The following is a 23,386-nucleotide window of genomic DNA, read 5'->3' as shown; positions in this document are numbered from 1 at the left end:
ATACATAAAGAAGAACGGGTAATGACGAGGGCACCCAGACACAAGATTGATTGTAACATCCTGTGCTAAGTTGGCAATTGTTGTCGACATTGAGTAGTTAAATGAATCCTAAGACAACATGTCAAATTGATTAGAGAAAATACAAATATAAGTGCAAGTAAGAATTTCGATACATTTATTCAAATGACCTTTTTCATTAAAATATTCAGAACCACTGAACTAAACTTTCCTCTTTATTATAAGATATTGTTAAATGAGGCTGAAAGTATAAAGAGGGGAAGTGCATTTACATTATGTACTTGTGTGATAATTATCTTCGGAATAATTAAGATTTTGTTTTTATTAAAATAGATTACCTGAGCCCATGTTATTGTGTATTACCTAATATCGACCATATGGGCTTGGTAATAACATTTAGTATAATTTTTTATGTGGTAATAATAAATAAAACTTGTTGTGGAATTTTTTCCTATTCCTCTATGCAACCTTTCACCCACCAATCAGATGATAGAACAACGTACACACAACACATTAACACACATAACATTGTTTACGCAGCTATCTCTTTCATTCAATTTGTTTTTAGGACAGTAATAGTAACGTCCTATTATTTACTGGAAAAATAGGATAAACATATATTTATCATGAAAATATTATTGTTACTTCTCCACTGCAGTTTGGTTCCGATTGATTAAGTGGAGGGACATTATTGTTGTAATTTTTATATTAATTGTAAACTGTGTTTTGGGCTGATCAGCAACAACATAATAAATCTACAACAACATAATTTAGAGAAAACGCTAATGGTGATGTAAGTTATATGTTAATAATGAACTATTTTTCCTTCCTTTTCACCTATGAGTTAATAATAAAAAGGGGAACTATTCTATCTAACCGAACTAGGTATCAATATTTTACAATTTCGAATGTAATACTTGAAGGAAATTTTCATTGAAGTTATAATATTATCAGGTAGGTACCTCAATTTATACTGAGATTAGTATTGTTATTCCTGATTAACAAAGACAGGATTTGAATCCCATGTCTTAATGATAATGCTAAAACTTTTAGTGATAGACATTCGGAATTAATTTTACCAGAATTTTGAAAAAGTAAATATCATAAAGGTAGGTATATTTGCTTCTGCAAATTTTCCCATTATAACTTTATAGGGAATTCTTCCTCCTCATGAGGTACTATTCTTAAACGGCCTTGCTGCCTGGGCCACTGTTGATACTAATGGCTGTGAGACTGCTAATACATCTGGTTGTAGCTCTGCTACTACTGCTGGCTGTAGGGCTGCTGGTACTGCTGGTTATGGCACTGCTGATCATGACTGGTTGCATCACTGCTTTTATTGCTGGCTGTGGGGCGGCCTGCTGATACTGTTCCTTGTGGGCTTTCTGTTCATGCTGTTGGCTGTGGGGCTGCCTGCTGATACTGTTGTCTCTGTTCCACAGATCCTGTTGCTATCTCGTTTACTCACTCTTCGGGCAATGTTATTCATTATTATTTATGTGCTATTTGAATTTTATGATGTTGGTTGAAAGAATTTAATAGCAGTATTCTCTAACCATGTCTTGTGTACAGTTATCTCTTTTGAAGGTAATCTCTGACATTACATACTATTAATACTTTGATTTCTAGCACAGTTGAATCATCTGATAAAGATGTAAAGGCCTGTGATGATGAGGTTGATTAATAGAACAGAGGCTTTTAGGTTTTGAATTGTCGGTTATTTCTTCAGAATTTGTACTCTCATTATTTTATAATAATCAATTTGACATAATAGTCTATTGTTTCTCAGCATTAGTCTAATCTTGAGTTTCAACATGGGTAGGTAAGCCCCGACAATTCAATGGTTTATCTTCGATTCCTCAAGTGACAAACCAAACATGGAAATAAAAGTATAAAAATAGATGGTCTATGTTCTTGCTATCTACTAGCGTTTAGCAAAAGGCGATACTTGTAGTGGTAGCTTTATGTTATTTGAGTTGATACCATCAAGTCCATTGTCTATCCTCTAAGTGATAGCTCTAAGTATGGAAATGAGAAATAGGTATATAGCGCTTGCTAATGCCGACCATAATCGTGGTAGCTCTTATATTAATAGGGTTCATACCATAAAGTCCATTGTCTATCCTCTAAGTGATAGCTCTAAGTATGGAAATGAGAAATAGGTATATAGCGCTTGCCAATGCCGACCATAATCGTGGTAGCTCTTATGTTAATAGGGTTCATACCATCAAGTCCATTGTCTATCCTCTAAGTGATAGCTCTAAGTATGGAAATGAGAAATAGGTATGTTAGCGCTTGTCAATGGCGACTTTCTTAGTGGTAGCTCTTACATTCATTGTGTTGATACCTTCAAGTCCATTGTCTATCCTCTAAGTGATAGCTCTAGGCATGGAAATGATAAATAGGTATATTAGCGCTTGGCAATGGCGACCTTCCTGGTGCTAGATCTTTTGTTAATTAGGTTGATACCATCAAGTCCATTGTCTATCCTCTAAGTGATAGCTCTAAGTATGGAAATGAGAAATAGGTATGTTAGCGCTTGTCAGTGGCGACCTTCCTAGTGGTAACTCTTATGTTCATTACATTGATACCTTCAAGTATATTGTCTATCCTCTAAGTGATAGCTCTAGGTATGGAAATGACAAATAGGTATGTTAACGCTTGTCAGTGGCGACCTTCCTAGTGGTAGCTCTTATGTGCATTGTGCCTTTAAGTCCATTGTCTATCCTCTAAGTGATAGCTCTAGGTATGGAAATGTAAAATAATATATTAGCGCTTAGCAATGGCAAACTTCCTAGTGATAGCTCTTATGTACATTAAGTTGGTACCATCAAGTCCACTGTCCATCCGCTAAATGATAGCTCTAGGTATTAAAATAAGGCATAGGTATATTTGCGCTTTGCAACAGTCTTAGTGGTTGATTTTTATGTTAATAGGGTCTATCCTCTATTGTGATAGCTCTAAAAGGAAACAAATAGTCTGTCTATTCTCTAGTCAGACAGTTCACTACTAGTGCTTAACTAGGTGACTCTCCAAGTGGTGTTCTCTTGTTGGTTAGGTTGGTACCAATAATCATCACCCATACGTTGGAAGCTTGAATTATAATAAGATTAGAGTAATTTGGAAGAAATTGCTTACTATAATAAGGCTATCTTTTGCCTGTACTCTCTTAACACTCTTTCTGTTTTTATTGTTAGGGTATATTATCATCATCTTATATTGTAAGTATCATTCGGAGAAGATAACATTATTAACACCACTTAACAGAGACTGTGAGAAGGGATTATGTACTGTTATAATATATATAATATCATTTTTAAGTATGGTTATCCTGTAGTAAACCAATTATAATTCTCTAAATGTTTTAAGTGTTATCTTGAATAAGTTATGTATCTTGTCTACCAATGATGTAGATGACCTCTGTGATATCGAGTACTACTGTGTCATGGGTACTTCTTGATGAACAGGGTAAACATGAAGTGCTTCTGTCATCTAATTATCTGAACTTGTCAAATTATTTCCGAGTTAATTATTTACTTTTCTATGCCATTCTGCGGTTATATTTCACTGGTTCTCTTTGTTTTATAATAAAACTGCTCATGTCATTCGCTGATAGTAAGTTATCAACCGCAACATAAGCCAAGAATACGAATTACAAAAAGAAACAAAAAAAAATTTATTTTTTTTGACAGATGAAAATAAAAACGCGGCAATCAGGGACTGAAGACAAGGCTTAGGCCTATTTTGATCGTGATTTTCGAATATTAAATTACTAAAATCAAGACTGTATAGTCCTCAGATCTTTGCCTGCCTTATATAAGGCGAATTTAAACAACATCAACATCGGAATAAAGTATAACTTTTAAATCACTGTTATAACACGATACAATTTTAATATTATTATTTATGTTAATAAAACTAGTTACTTTTATTAGTAATAAGTACCAACTTAAGTTACTTCTTCGAATGTTAGGATTATAAATTATAACCTCAAAAAAAGTAATTTGTTTTCGACAATAAAAGGAATTAAATTGAATTGATCATAATTATATCTTCTCTTGTTTTAGTAGATGGATAATGTTAAGACTTACCAGTTTAATCCACATTTTGTTTTATCAAAAAGAACTTACGCTCGTCGTCATCCACATTTTTTCTTTGGTACTGTTTCTAGCTTTTTTAGAGAAAAAAGCACTTGATTATGTAAGTAACAGATTTTTCGCACTATATCAATCATGTTTTTGTATTAAATATTGGTTTTCAATTAGTTTATTTACGGAGGCGAAGTGACGCGCCGGTGCACAAAAACCGTAATGACATTAGTTGACAGGTGCGCTCGGAAGCGGGAAACTAACTTTTTTTTTTTAGCTTTGGATATGAGCTTTGAAAATTGTGACGATGCTGGAGCATAAGACGTAGACTACACTGTTAAAAACCTCTCGAACAAGGAGCGAGTATAATAACATGTAAACGAGTGTATGTCCGAGTCATGCCCCAGACGGACTCCAGCCATCGGCACGCTTCACTGGCCGCTCGACATCCGCCACGCCTTTTCCGATTGGCTTTTTTTACGCCACATAGGCAATAACCCTACAATAATACGTAACACATCTAATGTGCCCACGCGTTGCCGCCCTTATAATGTTCCAGATACAATTTACTGTCACTCCCGCATTGTTTGTGGCTTGGAAATTTACTATTTATTTATTTTACAGAAATACTTGCACGCACATCTACATCGTTTTATTATTAGAGCGTGGAATAAGTACGACATGTGTATCGTTTTGGTCGGTGTTTCTTAAGCAATGAATTAGCAATGCGTGCATTGTTTCGCGACGTTTAGCATGTACGTCGCGTACGACATGCCGGCGTACAATGGTCGCAGCGGCGCACGTGCTGCGCCCGCATCGATGACCGCCGAGCGTCGCCAATGACATTGACTTCACTTCGATTAAAGTGCACGCGCGCGCCGCGATCCCTATCAATTTGTCCGCGCCATCACCGCTCTGCGCCTCTTCTCCCGTATTGTCCTGTCCTTCCACCCGTCATTCAACCGTCACCGCAGCTTTGTCTTACTAAGAGTTCTTGCGAGCCGCACTCGTACTATTGTCTGTTGATTGACTGAGATGGAGCTCGATTAAATCTAGATAATTGCATCGCCAAGGTCTTCCACGAAGTCGACATTTACTTAGTTGAGCGCGAGCGGCCCTCGTCCTCCGCGCGGCTTTTGATCCGCGTAATGAGACGGGTGCGAGCGCGCCGCGTCCGCATAAATCTGAGATAATGGCGTGCAGCGTGAGAGAGCACAGTCGTGCCACGTTAGTTTACGTAATAAGTGGATACGTCGAAATGACTCCGTCGTCGAACAGGACGCTTATGCCCAATTTCCCCCGCAACCAGTTTCAACGAGACAATTTTCGTCTCTTCCTCGTATTTCACAAGTACTTACGTGCAGATTGTTCTATGACTTTATTTAGGTTCACCGTTTTAAGAAGCTTAGGTTGCGTTCTTGCTCATAAACGTAAACGTTTGTGCCTTTTCCTCGTCATCAACAATGACGTTAATGCACTCCACACGTTTGTCCCGGGGGCTTTCAACGCTGCAGTTTGAACTCACCTCTCATTTTCCGTAGCTGCTTAAAGAATGGAGGAGAAAAGCTGAGATAAACATTAAAGTTGCGATAACCCCGAGATATTGGATACATAAAAGCCATTGTGTCGCGTGCCGGCGCAGCGCCTTACACGACATGTAGAGCGTAATGCGAGTCTCATTTTAATTGGAACACTTTTTCATCTGTCACGCAAACCGTCGCCGTGTGTAACAAAGCGTCAGAGATAGCTAATTGTATGATGTGCGCTTGACACGTGATTGTCGTTAAAATGGGCACGGTTGTGCTGACGGGTTTAATCCTAGGAAAGTTTCCCATAGACGGAAGCTGTATGCGTGGGTAAAAGCGGAGTTTGTTACTCGCATAGACGAATAGGCAAGTAAGTTTGAATGCGGCTTTTCGAGTTAAGCCCTTGAAGTTTGCCTTTGACCAGTCTGTGAGAGTATTGATGGTTTGGTTGCAGGTATTTTCACAGTGATGTGTTACAACGTTCTGTGCGACAAGTACGCAACGCGACAGATGTACGGATACTGCCCGAGCTGGGCATTGGAATGGGACTACAGGAAGAAGGGCATTCTTGACGAGATCAGACATTATTCAGCCGATATCATCAGTCTACAGGCGAGTAAACACTCCTTAGTGATTCCTTAATGATTTCCTTTGGTTAGCAAGTACTCATTATGATCAAAAGGTTTTATAAATCTGCTGAGTTTCGTTTATCCATGGAATTAAGAGATATTGCTATCGTTTTCATAATCCTATTTAAATTCTTGATTTAAAGAGAGATGTTTCTAAATGTATAATTATTTAGAGCATTACGAGGTAATCAAGACCTGGCTGTTCAAGACAATTAGATAAAAAAAATACATTTCTCGGGAATGTGGGTTTCCTCACGATGTTTTTCTTTACCGCTGAGCATGTGATAATCATTTATGATCCAAACATTAATTCGGAAACAAATCGACAATCATTGGACTAGGCCTGTGCTGGATTTGACCTCAAAGTGAGAAGCAAGCGTTCTACCAACTGGCCTGTGTATAAAAAAGAAACTCATGTAATAGGGGCGAGCCTTTTGCCGGCTCTATGTGCTTACTTAAGGCTTCTCGTATTTTATGTCGCTCCTCTGAACCTTTTAGGAGGTGGAAACGGACCAGTTCTACAACTTCTTCTTGCCGGAGCTAAAGCAGGACGGGTATGATGGCATCTTCTCACCTAAATCGCGTGCGAAGACCATGTCAGAGTCTGAGAGGAAGTACGTAGACGGGTGCGCTATCTTCTTCAGATCTGCCAAGTGAGTACTCATCTTTATTTTCATTTTTATCCTCAAATTACTTCAACCTTGAGTAATTGCAATTTGCCGATACGAGACAAAGTAGAAAGTTGAAACAAAAGTAAAGCAGCCTTTAATAATTTTATTACTTTACATCCCATCATAATACAGCAAACCTCATAATCGTCATCACCATAGCGTTATCCCGGTTTTCATAATATTATGCTATAGCAAACTTTAATTGCTTTGAATGTTTTTATTTCTCTCTCAAAAGAAAATCCCAATAGACGACGAGTAATTTACCTTTCTAGGTCCACACTTAGAACTCATCGCCTCTGTTCAATTAGATACTGTTTTCTTTTTTATTATCAGAATTCTAGACTGATGTCTAACAAACAGACATCCATTAGTGAATTGAGCACGAATGTATTCATTTCCCGTTACAAACCTTTTTATTGCAACTTTACACCAGTAAAACAATACAAATTACACGTAGTTATTTGAAACGGTATACAGATTGTCACTGAAGATTTTGATTCGCTCGTTTTCTATGGAACCGTGTCTTCTGAAGGTTTGTGGGTCTCCTAATCTGTGGGTTTAGCCGATCAGGGCTACAGCAGATTTTTTTTATTTTTCTTACAATCTAAGCTAGGCAAAGGCTGAAGTAGCAAAGGTGGATTTCGCCCTTAAAGTGTTCTGAAGTACCAAATTTTCCGTGAAGTATCAAAAGCCGTGGTAGCCCAGTTGGAAGAACGCTTGACTCTCACTGTGATGTCGCAGGTTCGAACCTAAACATCGTCAGGATTCCAGACCCACATTCCCAAGAAATGCGTTTTGGAGATATGTGACCTAACCTGTATTAGGCTGGTTTACCCTTCGGATTGAGAGGTCAAATCTTCTAGTTAGGTACGCGGACCCTGTGAAAAACAGGTTAACGATATGGAAATGATGTTATGACGTATCAAACTCATTAATATTTCCAGGTTTGCGTTAGTAAAAGAGCACCTGATAGAGTTCAACCAACTAGCGATGGCGAACAGTGAGGGGTCGGACAACATGCTCAACAGAGTCATGCCCAAGGACAACATCGGGCTAGCCGCCTTGTTGAAGACCAAGGAAGCTGCCTGGGAGAATGGTATGTTGTGTTCTGGAAGAAGTTTGGTCTTGGTTGCTTTTAGTTGATCTACTTTAACCGAACACTAACAATGAGAGTTCAGATAACTAACTCAACCGAGTCATACCAAGTACAACATAGGGTTAGCCGCCCTGTTGTAGACTAGAAGCATAGGAGAATGGTATGTTGTCTTCTTCTAGACGAAGTTTGCTTTTGGTTGATTTCCGAAAAAATTCCTGCTCTAAATTAACTTGGGTGTGGTTATTATCCGATAATTGGTAGTGGAACAGCGCAGCGTGGTGGAATGCGCTCTGTGTCCCATCCGATAGATGAAGAGAGGTCTGTGAATGTTTATGTCTCAATATACAACATAAGGCAACATGCATAGTTGCATGCTTCGAGTTTTCATGCTACATACAAGATTGGGTATATCAATAGTATATTTTTGTTCATATTTAATTTCACTCATCTTCCGTTATGTTTTCCACACCAATATTTTCACAAAACGCCTACATATTTCTCAGGTATACCAACGGACTCGAGCATGCTAGGGCAGCCCATCCTAGTATGCACTGCTCATATTCATTGGGACCCGGAGTTTTGCGACGTGAAGTTGATTCAGACGATGATGTTGAGCAACGAACTGCGAAGTATACTGGATGACTCGGCGCGGACGTTGCGCCTGGCGGGGCAGAGGGATAACGTGCAGTTGCTGCTTTGTGGGGACTTCAACTCGCTGCCTGATAGTGGTAAATACAACCCTTATTTATTGTATGACATAATATTATAGTTCTACCAATTGTTAAACAGTCTTATATTTCATTCGCCTTCAATAGATTCAAAGATCAATACTAATATTTCTGAATTACATTTACCAAGAAATGATTATGTGAAATCGTGAAACTTCTGTTTTATTCAAAATCCAATCGTCAACAAAACTTTTTACCAGGCCGTAAGCATCCTACAACTTACTATTACCCAACTGCAAATCCATATGTGTGTCCCCCAGGTGTAGTGGAGTTCCTGTCGGCGGGCCGCGTGTCATCCGAGCACAGAGACTTCAAGGAGCTGGGCTACGCGGCGTCACTGCGCCGCATGCCGGGCTCCGAGCACGAGTTCACGCACAACTTCAAACTGGCGTCCGCATACAGCGAGGATATCATGCCTTACACCAACTACACGTGAGTGTGACGTCACCACTGCTACAGACACTTCAAGGATCGGTGCTGCTTCTTTGTGCATTGATTATAGTGTATTACATACATAAGGCAGAGACCACGGAATTCCACTTGCTACGATCCTGGCACACCACTTTCGCTTCATGCATACTCGCTAATTTAGAGTAATAAGAGTTCTTAAAGTTGTTGTTTTTTGTAATGTATTGTTTATTAGTCTCGGATGACATTATGTACTTTCTGGGTGTACGGTCCAATTACACCGGTTTAGAGACCAACGTGTATATCATGAAAGATTTAATAAAAAACCTACCAAACACAACTTTTATACCGCCGCTTTGGTCGTGTTTAGAAAATATTACCTTAGCTGACCCCGAATTCAATAAGAGCCGATCGGTGGACATCTTGCTGGGGGCGGATATATTTTCAAACATCATTATGGAAGGAATTATCAAGTCTGAGGATTCCTCCCTGGTAGCTCAGCAGACGCGCCTGGGATGGATTTTATGTGGAAGTCTTAAAATACAGCAATGCAATGTTGTACTGAACTCGTTACAAGACATCGAAAAGTTTTGGCAAATCGAAGATATCAATGTAGACGAAAATTTATCTGAAGAAGATTATCAATGTATCAAGTATTATCAAGAAACCTTAGTTCGAAATGAAGACGGAAGATATCAAGTACGACTTCCACTCAAGCAAGGATATGAAGAACAGCTGGGCAACTCCAAACAAAAGGCCACTGCACAGTACCTGCAATTAGAAAGAAAATTTAATAAACAAACAAACATAGCAACTGAATACAAGGCATTTATAAATGAATATAGGTCGCTCGGACATATGATTCCAGTACTTGCATCAAGCAAAAATATATCAACGAACGACGGCACTACTCCACAATGTTTTTTGCCGCACCATTGCGTAATTCGTACGGACGCGACGACTACGAAATTGAGAGTAGTGTTCAATGCATCATCACCTACTACAAGTGGAAAAAGTTTAAATGACGTCATGGTCAGAGGTCCTAATCTACAAAAGGACTTACAAACATTAATAATAAAATGGAGACACTTTAAAATCGGATTTACTGCGGACATAGAGAAAATGTTTCGGCAAATCTGGATTCATGAGGACGATCAAAAACTACAAACAATTTTATGGCGAGACTCTCCGCGGGACATTTTGAGAGAATATCAATTGACCACCGTAACATATGGCACCAAGGCCGCCCCATTTCTGGCCATGATGACATTACATCAATTAGCAAGAGATGAGCGTTGTAACTATCAAGACAGCAATGCACTGAAAGTACTTGAAGATGCTTTCTATATGGACGACTTACTACACGGAGCACACAGTATCAAAGAAGCGTTGAAGCTGAAAGAAGATTTAATAAGTCTGTTACAAAGAGGTGGTTTCAATTTACGGAAATGGAAATCAAATTGCGGGGCACTAGAACAAACTCAAGAGAAGCAAGGAGATACAACCAGTAACTATGAATTTCATCATACAGAAACTACTAAAACTTTGGGTTTAAAATGGAAACCACAACAAGATAATTTCTGTTTTGAGTCAAAAATAAACGAAGAAAGTGTGAGGACAACAAAAAGAATGCTTTTGTCAGAAATTTCCAAGATTTTCGACCCCCTCGGCTGGCTTACTCCTGTCACTACAAAACTGAAACTTCTATTCCAGCAAGTATGGCAAACAGAAACGGAATGGGATCAAAATTTACCACCACATATATTGGAAGAATGGCTAAAAATAAAAACGGACATAAAATGTATAAACAATATAACTGTGCCACGATGGATAGGCACTGAAGTCGGAGCCGAGGTCGAGTTACACGGATTCAGTGACGCGTCTATTCAAGCATACGCGTGCGTCATTTATTGTAGAGTGAATAAAAATGACATGCCGCTAACTACCCTGGTAGCTGCTAAAGCGCGAATAATTTCTAACAAAAAGACGACTACTATTCCGAGATTAGAACTCTGTGGCGCTGAATTATTATCAAGACTTATGGAAAAAATACAGCAAAGCTTCACTCAGTACAATATCAAGGTACACGCGTGGACAGATTCCACAGCTGTGCTGGGTTGGCTGAACGGGGAACCAAACAAGTGGAAACCCTTTGTGGCCCACAGAGTAAGCAAGATCACGGCCATCATACCTCCTTCCAGCTGGCATTACGTAAGCTCGGAAGATAACCCTGCTGACTGCGCCAGCAGGGGAATAACAGCATCTCAGTTACAAGAAAATGACAAATGGTGGCACGGCCCTGCCTATCTGGCCACTTTCGACAAGGAAAAGATAACAAAAACGATCTTTCATACAAGCGAAGAAAGAAAATCAAGCAAGCAAGAAATCACTGAAACAAGTGTCAAGCAAGTTAACGCAGTGAAGCACCAAGAAAGCAAGGAAAATATAATCGAACAGCTGTTATCAAGATACAGCTGCTTTGTAAAAATTGTGCGCGTATTAGGATGGGTACGCAGATTTTGCACAAAAAAGCAAGAGAGATGTCAAGAATCTTATTTGACCTTAAATGAAATAAAGCAAGCAAAGCAAGATATTATCAAGTGTACACAACAACAAGAATTTACGGATGAAATAAGAAATCTGCGAGCAAATAAACAAATTTCAATAAAGAGCAAGATTCTCAACTTAAACCCATTCTTGGATGACGATGGGATTCTACGTGTGGGTGGGAGGCTGCGAAATGCCAACATCAGCCCGGAGATGAAAAATCCTATTATTTTACCACATAATCATCGCATTACGGAATTGATTATTAAACATGCACACGAGTTGACGTATCACAGCGGAGCTCGGGTTACATTGGCTACTACGCGGCAAAAATATTGGGTAATCAGTGGCAATCGAGCAGCGAAAAGGTACATACATAATTGTGTAACCTGTAGAAAACATAAACCAAACATGCAAAAACAAATAATGGGAGACTTACCTGGAGCAAGAGTGAACCCGTCACGTCCTTTCAAACACGTCGGCGTAGATTTCACTGGACATGTTTTCTTGAAGGCCAACAAGGGTCGTGGTATAAAAACTACCAAGGGATATGTCGCAGTCTTCGTGTGTATGGTGACGAAGGCCGTACATTTGGAGTTGGTCTCGGATTTGACAACATCTGCATTCATCGCGGCTCTACGTAGGATGGCCGCCCGAAGAGGAACACCAAGCAATATCTATTGCGATAATGGAAGAAACTTTGTTGGCTCTAGTCGCGTGATTCAGCAAGAATATCAAGAAATTCTCCAATCATTCGATAAAGATTTACAAAAAGAACTGATTGACTTGGAAATAAAGTTCCATTTCAACTCACCATCGTGGCCATCAGCCGGTGGCCTCTGGGAAGCAGCCGTGAAAAGCTTCAAGTTTCATCTCAAACGCGTCATTGGAGAGCAGAAACTTACCTTTGAAGAGTTCTCCACGCTGCTTGCCCAGATCGAAGCATGTTTAAATACAAGACCTCTATGTGCCCTAACTGAAGACCCACAAGATCTTAACTACTTAACCCCATCTCATTTCCTAACAAGTGGACCTATATTAACATTGATTGAAACTGAAAAGGATTTAAGAACACGCTGGCATTTGACTGAAAAGATTTTACATGACGTTTGGAAGCGATGGCAAGCGGAGTATTTATCCCAATTGACAACAAGGGCAAAATGGAGATACCCGAAAGAAAATATCAAGATTGACGATGTAGTGCTTGTTTATGATGACAACCTGCCCCCAGGCAAGTGGATAATGGGCAGAGTGACCGACCTTCATCCAGGAAAAGACGGCCATGTACGCGTTGTGACTCTCAAAACCAAAAGCGGATACATAAAACGTCCAGTTATCAAGTTGTCGAAGCTGATCGAGCAAAAGGATCACCCACGGGATTATACCAATCCACCGAACAAAAGTGATCTATCAGGTCCGAATCAATCATTAAAAGGAAATATCAAGAAATCCTGTGGTGCTACAATATTGACTGCAATTCTCATGTTTATGACAATATTATCAAGTTCTGAAGCCAATGTTACGATCTTAAAGTTTAGAGATAACCAAAGTCTCTATTTTGACAAGATTTCCGACATGTTACTTATCAAGAACGAATGGAAACTCATCGTTTACTACGAAATGGGACCCTATTGGCAAGGCAACAAGGCTCTAGACACATACATACAAACACTGGATAAGGCTTGTAACGCGATACGAGAACAAGCTCACTGCGACGCCGTCATACTGCAACTACGTCACGGATACAAGGAACTAGAGTACTACAATCAGCTGCTATTGAGTCAGCAACTCGGCGAGCGAGCGAACAGACAGCGAGTACGCAGAGGTCTTATCGACGGTGTCGGTTATCTCGCCAACAGCCTATTCGGAGTATTGGACGAGCGATTCGCCGAACAATACAAGAAAGATATCAATTTACTACAAGAAAACCAAAAACATATTGTACAACTTTGGAAAAATCAAACATCGATTGCAGAGTCAGAAAATAACCTCTTGAAACGCACAGAAAATATCATGAACCAACAACATAAAATCATAAACCAACATATGATCGCTATAGAAAATTCTATAAAGGAAATAAATAATAGAGCTCAAGTAAATAGCGCTGGTAATGACTTTGCGATTGGGTCGATTATAGCAAGCAACGTACTTAACAACTTAAGGAACATACAAAACACATTGATAGACACAGTCACGGATATATATCAAGGACAGATCAATTTACATCTACTTACGCCGGAACAATTAATTGCAGAATTGAGCATTATATCAAGCAAATTACCTAAAGATGTTTCTTTACCTGTGGATAATATTCATTCAGATTTACGGGATTTATACATCCTTATCAAAGTGAGAGCAAGGATGCTGCCAGAATATCTTCTGTTTGAGATGAAGATACCTCTTATCAGTAGAGAGACTTATGAGATTTTTAAAATCATTTCTATACCTAAATATGCAGGAGAAGAGATTATCAAGTTATCTCCAGTATCAGAGTACGTGGCAACTAATTTCAAGAAATCTTCCTTTATTCCGATGACTGAAAACGACGTCAAGGCTTGCTTCGCTCAGAAAGAAACATATTTTTGTCATAGTAAAAAACCGGAATATAATATGAAAAGCGATAAAAATCTTTGCGAGATGGAAAATCAAGAATGCATTATCAAGACAAGTTTATGTAAAAACTCGTGGCAAGAGAGTTCTATTAGTAATACTTACATATACATGTGTTGCGAACAATGTCAGGTGAGAACAATATGCGAAGATCAAATATCCGGGCATCAGCTGACAAGAGCCGGCCTTATTACAGTGGGTCATGGATGCCTTATCAAAACGGACGAGTTTACCATATATCCCCATAAACCTCACACGAGTGAAGTACATATGACACCCAACTTGTATGCTCCGACGATATCGCCTATCAATCATATCATCAATATCTCTATACCAGAGATAAATTGGACCAACCCATCGCACTTAGGGTTTGAACAGGAAACTGCTGCTATTCAGAAAAAGATACAAGATATGAAAGATACCCAAGTGCTGACAGACAGCGTATCATATCATGATGTACATCACTATGCAATGATCTACGTTATTTTCTTCATAGTGATGGGATCGGCGATGGTCATCATTATCAAGCGGCTGAAAGGCAAATGTATCAGAGCACAATCAAATGTGACAGCAGAAAACCGAGCGGAGACAGGCAGCCGCCCCGCGCCCCCGCCACCTGTCCCCGCGCCGCGCCCGCCGAGCACGCGCCGCGGCGGACGGAATCAAGTTACGGCAGACGATACGAGTACACCAAACACTAGCGCGAACCGACACAAGTCAACCAGTCCTATTTTAAGAAAATTCAATGAAATATTTAAGGATGAATTATTTAAGAACGAATCATTGTAACTTTATAAGAGTTTGCTTTGTATCGAGTCATATCACTTATTATCGTATCGTATTATCACTTATATCGTATTACCGTACTTTCTCTAACATAGCATTATCTCTTCATCTCATCTTAATCTTCTCCGGCCCGGGAATATGTACGGTCCAATTACACCGCACATGTTTAAGGTGTCAGCAATATCAATTAGTTCACGTGTTACCATCCAATCGTGCACTCATGTATCAAGTTTAAAATGGAATAAATAAGGTCTTCAAATCAATATTGATTTATCATTTATCAAGAACTATCAAATTAGTAGTATGTGCGGTCATAGCAAGAGATCGAACACTGGGCTTGCTCAGCAAGTTCTGTAAGAACCAGCGTGACCGTGCTCATCATAGACATTTCAAAGAAGTAGCAGTTGCCTTATAGCAAATGTACAAAGGGACATTCTGCGATGGTTGGTTGCATGCAATCTATCAGATGATTGAGTTACATTTTTAACCTCAAATTGTTTCCCATTTGCAGGTACGACTTCAAGGGGATAATCGACTACATATTCTACAGCAAGCAGACGATGACGCCGCTCGGATTGCTCGGGCCGCTGTCGCAGGATTGGTTCCGCGAACACAAGGTGGTCGGCTGTCCGCACCCACACATACCTTCAGGTAGGTTACAATCACAACACCAGAGTAGTTTTAATCGTTTAAACGAATATTTTGCGTTTTGGACACTTTGCGACCATTCAAATGCTGGGGATATGAATGGCTTTGTCCGAAACAAAGTACAGATGCCCTTTTGTCATATTGCCTAAACTTGCCTAAAGAAGTTTAGGCAATATGACAAAAGGTTCTAAAGACAATTGTGATTTACGGCTATAAGTACCTACTAATAATATTATATTTACGATGAACCCGCGAGTGTCTTAGCGCAACAACATGAAACTTTCTAATTCTTGAATAGAAATTAGCGATAAATCCCTTGGATGAAATAATTATTTGTTAAAAAAAACGAAACTGGTCGAAAATAAAGCCAAACTTAAAATGTACGTGAAGATTTTACTATACATTCCCACGTTTCAGATCACTTCCCCCTCCTGGTGGAGCTGGAGATGTCTCCGCAGACGAGCAACTCGAACGGCCTGATCGGGCGCAGGTAGCACCCCGCGCCGCGCCGCGCGCCCACCGCGCCCCCCGCGCCGCACAAGCGATAGCTCCACGCCGCCACGCCGCGCCGACGTAACGTATACACACATCAGATACAGCTAGCATAGCGGACACGCGACTTGACACTCCAGTTTGTTAATTTAAAAGCGTTTCAAACTTTTTTTTTTTTCAATTGGCAAAGAGTATTAAAGTTATACGGCCTCAGTTAGATCGTTCCAAAGACGTAATTTCGACGTTATCTTATGATGTTTTCCGAAAATTCTGGTCAACATTTTGACATATTTGCCTTGTACAGTAGTAATAAGTATGGGGAACTTCGAGAAATATATAGTTGGCTATAAAATTTATGGAAATCAGAAAAGAAAGTCCGAGTTCTAATACAAACTCGTTCGCTCGACTGCCACGGTTTGTGTAAGAAGACACGAACATATTTTTTTTAGCTTCCTAAGATATTGTAGCTGGCTGTTTATACTGGGGTTTCATTTGAATTTAGGAACGCTTTAATTTTTCATGCATTTTATTGAATTTGTGTCTCGATTGAACATTGCAAGATTGTCATAAGATTGTCAAGATTGGAGTTTCACGTCGCATACTCGCGACTTTCTTTCGCAGTAGCAGTAAGTAACAGATGAGTGTATGTAAAGTAGTGAAAGTTCCGTAATTATGACAGATTTTTATCTAAGTGTCGAACAAAGAGGGTTCAGTAGGTGATATTTCGTTTCTAGTGTCTCTTCTATTTTATAACCACACTACTATCCCCTTTTTGTTCGAAACTTCAACTTAGAAAATAATGTAAACAAATTTTTACAAATGTATAAGACCAATTTACAGCACAAGCAATATTTTGAACTTTGAAGTGAACTTAGCGTGTGCAGTTCGTTTTCGGTTTAGAACCAATACAAGACGATTTGTAAGAAGTCCAAATATTACTTTCTTATTCCTTTCGCACTTTTCCGAGAAACGAATCGATTACTTCATCTTCCAAATGTATAATAGAGTCCGTTAGACACTGGATGTTATTACATTCTGTCGACCAGTAGGTACTATAGTTCACTTTCACGTTTGCGGTACAGAATCGTTAGATATTCATACAGTTTCTATACACTGGATTTCTAAATTCTTCACACATTCGTTACCTTTTTGACTTTTTGTCTTTCTTAAATAAAATTTCAGCTTCTCGGGTGAGTACCAGGCCAGTGAATAGAAATGGTAGCATAGAGAAAATCTTAGATTTATGGAACGTATTTGTAGTAGTGGCTGGTTGTAAAGTCTTAGTACAAGTTTCGAAAAGCTCGACTAAGATCTGATGCTAATATCTTGTATTTCTTACGCGGATTTCGCAAAAATCCGTAAGAGATTTTCGGTTCTGCTTCCTATATTTTATATGGTAGTAGATGCTAGCTTTCATTTCGACATTAAATACGTGTAATTGTCTTCGGTAAAAGACATTGTACATATCTAAAGTTGATTCATATTAATTCAACAAATACAAGATATTTCGACAGCTCTTAGGCCTATAAGGTTATACTTGTCGTCCCCGAAACGTTGTGCGAAAGCCAAACAAACTGTGTGGTAGCTTAGTGGTGTCAGAACAGTAGTCTCACGTTACATACAAATTCATACAAATTCCAATTAGTGGTAAATAAACGAATAAATCCGTGGGCCTATGTCGGTCGATGTGCATGCCTCAATCATAGCTCCAATCTCCGTATATTTAGATGCCTTACATAATTATAGTAATAGTTTAAGATAGACAGTGTTTACGAATATTTATTGTGATCATACCGATTAATAGACAATTAGCTCGTATCATAGTGCAATCGGCAGTGTACAGCGAACGACACAGAACCACAAATAAAGGAGTAAATTTGGACCTACGCTTACTGTGTCAATAAATTAAATGAAATTAATTATAAATCAAGAAGATAAAATATTTTTTCAATAGTCTAGTTTTTCGGCAGATATACGCTTAGTTTTTCAATGTTACATATACAGTTGAGGAATGCGTGTATAATAATGTTAGCAATATGCGAAGCTTGAACGGAAGGATGTAAATGCGTAGTGAGGGCGGTACTTTGTTTATTATTGTGCCTCGGTGTTTAAAACAATAAATAAATTGACATCTTCAATGTTCCGTTCAAGTGGTTTTAATTCACTAACTCGTTGTCACATGCTTTGTTTGTAACGTCCTCGTGCGGTTGATTGTGTCAAACGTCCATTTACCAATTAGTGTATAGAATTCCTCCACTGTATATTATTTAGATGATATTTTTATCTGGGAATATTCTGCAATGTATGTATGATTCAACCGAATTGGAATGATAGCGATCCTGCTAGAACGTGGTATGCGACGGTGTCTTTCCAATTAGGTTGGCTTAATATTTGTGTGGGGATCAGTGAGACAACGTGTTGTTTATTAGGTAGCGCTTTTATTGGTAGGATTAATTTGAGAATCAATTACTTTACGCTCGCATTGACACGGTCAGTCACAATTTCTGTTTACGCGTTTTCAATATCTTTCGTTCTATCAAAATTTATTTGTAAAATATTTTATTTCAAACCAGTATAACTGTGGTTGTCTGCGTGCTGACCCTGTCAATACGAATAAAATGTAACGAAGCGCAATTTTTAAAGTACCTAACACGGCCGGGTTTGTAAGATATCACTTGACGATGTATGTAATGTAATAGATATTCGATTTATTTTTGATACTTAATTACCTATATAAATTTATTGAGACCATTGTTAACACTGCCTGCAATAATGTCATTGATGTGCAATATGCATAAATCGGCTCGAGTGAGGGTGGTTTGATATCTTGGAATGTCAAAATCGCCGTCATTCAGTGGCCAACTTTAGTGATAAAACGTGATATAAATGTAGGCGTTTTTGTAATGGTTGATCGCGGTGGATGTTGGTACTAGGATCTGATTTTTTTATTGAGACTCCACGCAGAGGAGCGGTGAAACAGTCGATAATTTCGAGGAACTTTTCTCATAGAAGTTTTCACCTTTTAATAGTGATAGGTACGAAGGTTTACGTTAGCGATTCTTCCTCATTTATAGAATAAAATTCTAAATTGTTTTAGCCTTTGACACGTCGAGTGCGTCTCATAGACGGACGTTACAACAGAAGCTTAAAATTATCCTGGAGCGGGTGAACATCGGCAGCCAGAGTAATGATAACTTTCTGTTTGAGTCTCACTGATCGGTAAGTGTATATGGTAGGTGTTAGTCGGAGTGTAGCGGCTAGGAGCCGGCGCGGCGCGGCGTCGGCTGAACAAACGACAGCGGCGGACTAGGTTAATGTCGCATCGTGTGTCCCAACAAACTTCTCAGCGAGACAATCCCCTCCCTTCCAAAACCTCTTTTTTATACCTCTGTCGGTGTACGTAAGAGACTCGTGTAGCTTAGTTAAGTCCTTCAGTTTTGTACGGGCTCCGGAAGCGAAACGCCGCCGGACATCCCCCCTAGTTGTAAGTAGGTTATACGATCTAGACCCTCCCATGAAAATAATGTTTCAATTTCACAAATTATCGTTAGTTCTAAGATATTCGATTTATTAGAAAACAACAGTATTCGTCTCGTTTCGAGTGGTCTGATCCTAAATTGCTAAACGATGTTAGATGCATTTTATTTTTAGTTGTAGTAAGTTTTGTAATTGTTCCGGGAGGTGTCCGACGGCGAATCGCTTGTTTAGAAATAGCGGGTAGCATACTGGCGTAGTACAAATGTATGTGTGTTTGTGTGTGTCGATATTTTACTGTATTTTTGAGCGAGCGCCACCTGTTGACAGCCTCTGACGGTCGGAGCAGGATGTAGTGTATGCGACGGTGCCGTGTTCTGGAGTTGAACCTTCATCAGTGAATTCATAAGGCTTATAGGCACTAATAGTTCCGCTATTCGTCGAAATTTTTGTAGTCCAATCGAACAAAATCTGACTGAAAATCTTGACAAACTTGGGATTCTCGACCTTGCGATTCATTGTTACATGTTCAGACTAGAGATTTCGTCGTCTGCGAAGTTCTATTAGCCACAAATGCCGATCGTTCACGGATTAGTTGGTTGTTGTAGATGTCAATCCACATCAGAGAGCTATGAATATGAACTAGTCATAGGCCGGGGTGTGCACATCGCTCCCGTCCGTCCTGTGGCTGACTTCACCCCGGTGTCAGGTGACAGCGGAGTGACGCTGCCGCGGACGGGCGGCCGCGATGAGCGCACGCCGCGCACACAGTCCTCGTTGTGAAGCGTTAGTTGTCCCATCGGAATAAGTAGTTATATTCGTAAATCATTTATAATTATTACAAACAATTCGGACCACTGCATAGTTGTATCTACGCTTATTTTTGTCCTCTCCATCGGAATTTATTTATATCGGAATAATTCTTATTTTGAATATTTTTTATTCAGTATAATCTATTATGTATATCAAACGATAGGTGCTGTTGTATTTAATTTTTAATGTTACTAACGCGATTGTGATAGGGATGCGTCTCTCTTGTAATCTATCTGATGAATTGTGAAAATTTTAAGCCAAATCATGAAAAGGGTATATTTGAATTATTACTTTTAGGATAAATGGGGTTAAAATGAAGTTTTATACGAATCAAATTTTACTACTGACGCTGTATAATTTTTCTAAGTACACATAGATTTTAAAATCATATCATGATGGTCTTGTTCTAGGGCTCGTGTGGAGGTAGGATTTGTAGGAGGGGCGCGGCGGCGCGGCACGCTCACCTACTTACTCGCACATGTTAATACCTATCTGTACGAAATTGCATCTATTGTCTGTACATCGTTATAATGAACGCCCCGCCTCGCCCCGTCACAACATTCAGTGTAAATGCGATATTGAACGTCGCATCCAAACAGATCCATTCAAATTTTTACTCTCCAACCACATATAAAATGTTGATAAATTTAGTGAGTATTTTTGCATTTATAATGTTGTCTTAAATAGATGATACGAACAGTTTTAAAGCATAATAATATTAGATCTACGATGAGCACGCCTCGGAACAATAGCAATACAATAGAGTTAAATTATTGTCAGTTTTTCATACGAGTTTACTGTAAGATTTGGCTTTACTGAATTTGAATATATTCTGAGTTATACTTACGCTTAGTATCGGAAATTTGCATAGTGATGCATTGATCACACCTACCGAGTGGAAGGGTGAGACAGTGCGCTCGGCCGAGTACTCGGTGTGTATGAACATTACGACGAGTGCACGGCCCAGCGCTCGGTCGAGTTATTTGGAGATAGCTACTCGACCCCTGTTCTATTTGCTAGGCCGAATATCCACCCCCGCGCTTCCCCTCATATGCCTTGATCTCACCTACCGAGTGGACGGGCGAGACAGTGCGGGGAAGCGCCATGTACGACGCGTAAGTATCGCTCACGAGTGACAAGAGCTTTATTGTAACAAGTTTATCTTATTTGTAGTAGAACATATATGATCTCTTTATTTTTAATAGAATTTTGATGGACATTTTTACTTAATAGTTTTAGCAGTGTGTAGAGTTGAAATAGGAGTTACATGATCGCACATTACGTTTGTTATATGACACTACACGTATTGATTTACAAAACTGATGCCATCCTACATTGTGGAATTAATTTGTTCGCATTGTTGAAACTTCCCAGGCGTACACACTACATTTTTTTTATTTGAATGGGCGTATATTATTCCTTTATTATTAGTTCCTTTTGGAATTGTATTTTTTATTTGTACATAATTGTATTATATTTCATTTTCATGTATATGTAAATATGTGATTAAAAGGATCCGAAGATTTATTTTGTATAAATTTGTCTTTTGTTTCTCAATTGGAGCAATAATATAAACTGGGAAGTTGCAACGCTGCTGGCGTATACGTTACACGTTTGGATTGTAATTCGAATTTATCAAGTGAAGCCTTCTTGTTGTCTGTACATTTTATTTGTAAATATGTAATTTGGGTAACTATTAATGCAAAACAACGAGCGAGCCGTCGCATATTGTCAGCCGTTTGGACTTCTGCGCACACTGACACCGGACTAACATCTACGACGTACTAGCCTCCGCAGGTGTATCTCCACTCTCCATTCTCCACAGACATTCCACAGGCCCAATCGAATTAGCTCAATACTAAAGACTGTTTGAGACTTTAAAAAAAAATATCATGATAATGAAAATATTTTCTGAAGCACCTTAACGACTTTACAAAATGTGTTTTATGGTGATTTAATGATAAGATCGCAATGTTTAACTCACTAGTATGTAAGGACAAATGCTTTACGTCACTGTGATAGACAATACAAATTTACCTGAGAGAGACACCATAGGCATTTATGAGAAAATTAGAAATTGTCTTATGAAATGGGAATGTTGCATGCAGAGCTAGGGTCGATGCGTTTTGTGATACTACTGATCATTCTAAAACATTTACATGAGGCTATTTACGTATTAGAATGAAGAACAGTATTCTTGTCAAACACTACAAGTTAACAGGGAGGGTGCCTAAAACAACACTTAAGTACATATCCATTCGTAAATCAATTGTGACTTATTTGCTTTTCTTTTGTTTATTACGCCCTCAGCAATGCCCTCCATTGTATTCAGTATTAATTTCAAAACACATTTATTGTTCAAAATTGTCGAAGTGTAATTTGTAAATATAGTTTATTCACATAGGCTCGGTGTACATGTATCACAAAATGGATGGACGTTAGTTAGACAACAATATGTAATAAAGTACAAAGCGTATGTGCAGAAGTTCGGTCGCGGCTCGGTCCTGTGTTCGAGCGTCAGGTGTGTGCGTGCGTGTGAGTGTGTGTGTGCGCCGTGGTGCGCGTGAGGCCCGCGTCTCGCTGTTCAGTTTGTTGACACATTATGTATATTTGAATGAATCAAATTATAAGAGAATATGAATTTTATCAACAGACTTTTATTTACCCTGCTTCTAATTGATAAAGGTTATCAAATGTATTTTTTATTTAGCATCATTTTGATGTTCCCATTGTAAACTGCGTCTAGCAAAAACGCATTACCTGAAAGTTATAATATTCGCCTGTCGAATATTTTTATGAATTCTCATAAAATATCAATTGTGTTCACATACAACTTAACTGAATACTTTACA

The 23,386-nt window shown here is 39.0% G+C and overlaps 1 protein-coding gene across 3 annotated transcripts in view; it reads left to right on the top strand.

Moving 5' to 3' along the window:
- Window positions 1–23,180, top strand: part of LOC126370231 (CCR4-NOT transcription complex subunit 6) — a 161,740-nt gene extending 138,560 nt beyond the window's left edge. For 2 of the 3 annotated variants that reach the window (XM_050015042.1, XM_050015039.1), the window contains 7 exons: window positions 6,087–6,244; window positions 6,760–6,914; window positions 7,877–8,028; window positions 8,523–8,756; window positions 9,017–9,188; window positions 15,619–15,758; window positions 16,173–23,180. In XM_050015042.1, coding sequence (XP_049870999.1) covers window positions 6,087–6,244; window positions 6,760–6,914; window positions 7,877–8,028; window positions 8,523–8,756; window positions 9,017–9,188; window positions 15,619–15,758; window positions 16,173–16,249 — 1,088 coding nt within the window. In that variant the 3' untranslated portion in view covers window positions 16,250–23,180. The remainder of the gene's footprint in view (window positions 1–6,086; window positions 6,245–6,759; window positions 6,915–7,876; window positions 8,029–8,522; window positions 8,757–9,016; window positions 9,189–15,618; window positions 15,759–16,172) is intronic. The other variant, XM_050015041.1, reaches the window with a different exon arrangement.
- The last annotated feature ends 206 nt before the right edge of the window (window positions 23,181–23,386 follow it).

Source organism: Pectinophora gossypiella, chromosome 10 (assembly GCF_024362695.1).
Source record: "Pectinophora gossypiella chromosome 10, ilPecGoss1.1, whole genome shotgun sequence".
Classification (NCBI taxonomy): Eukaryota; Metazoa; Arthropoda; class Insecta; order Lepidoptera; family Gelechiidae; genus Pectinophora; species Pectinophora gossypiella.
The sequence above is the reverse complement of the archived record's forward strand: the minus strand, read 5'-3'. Positions and strand labels throughout refer to the sequence as shown.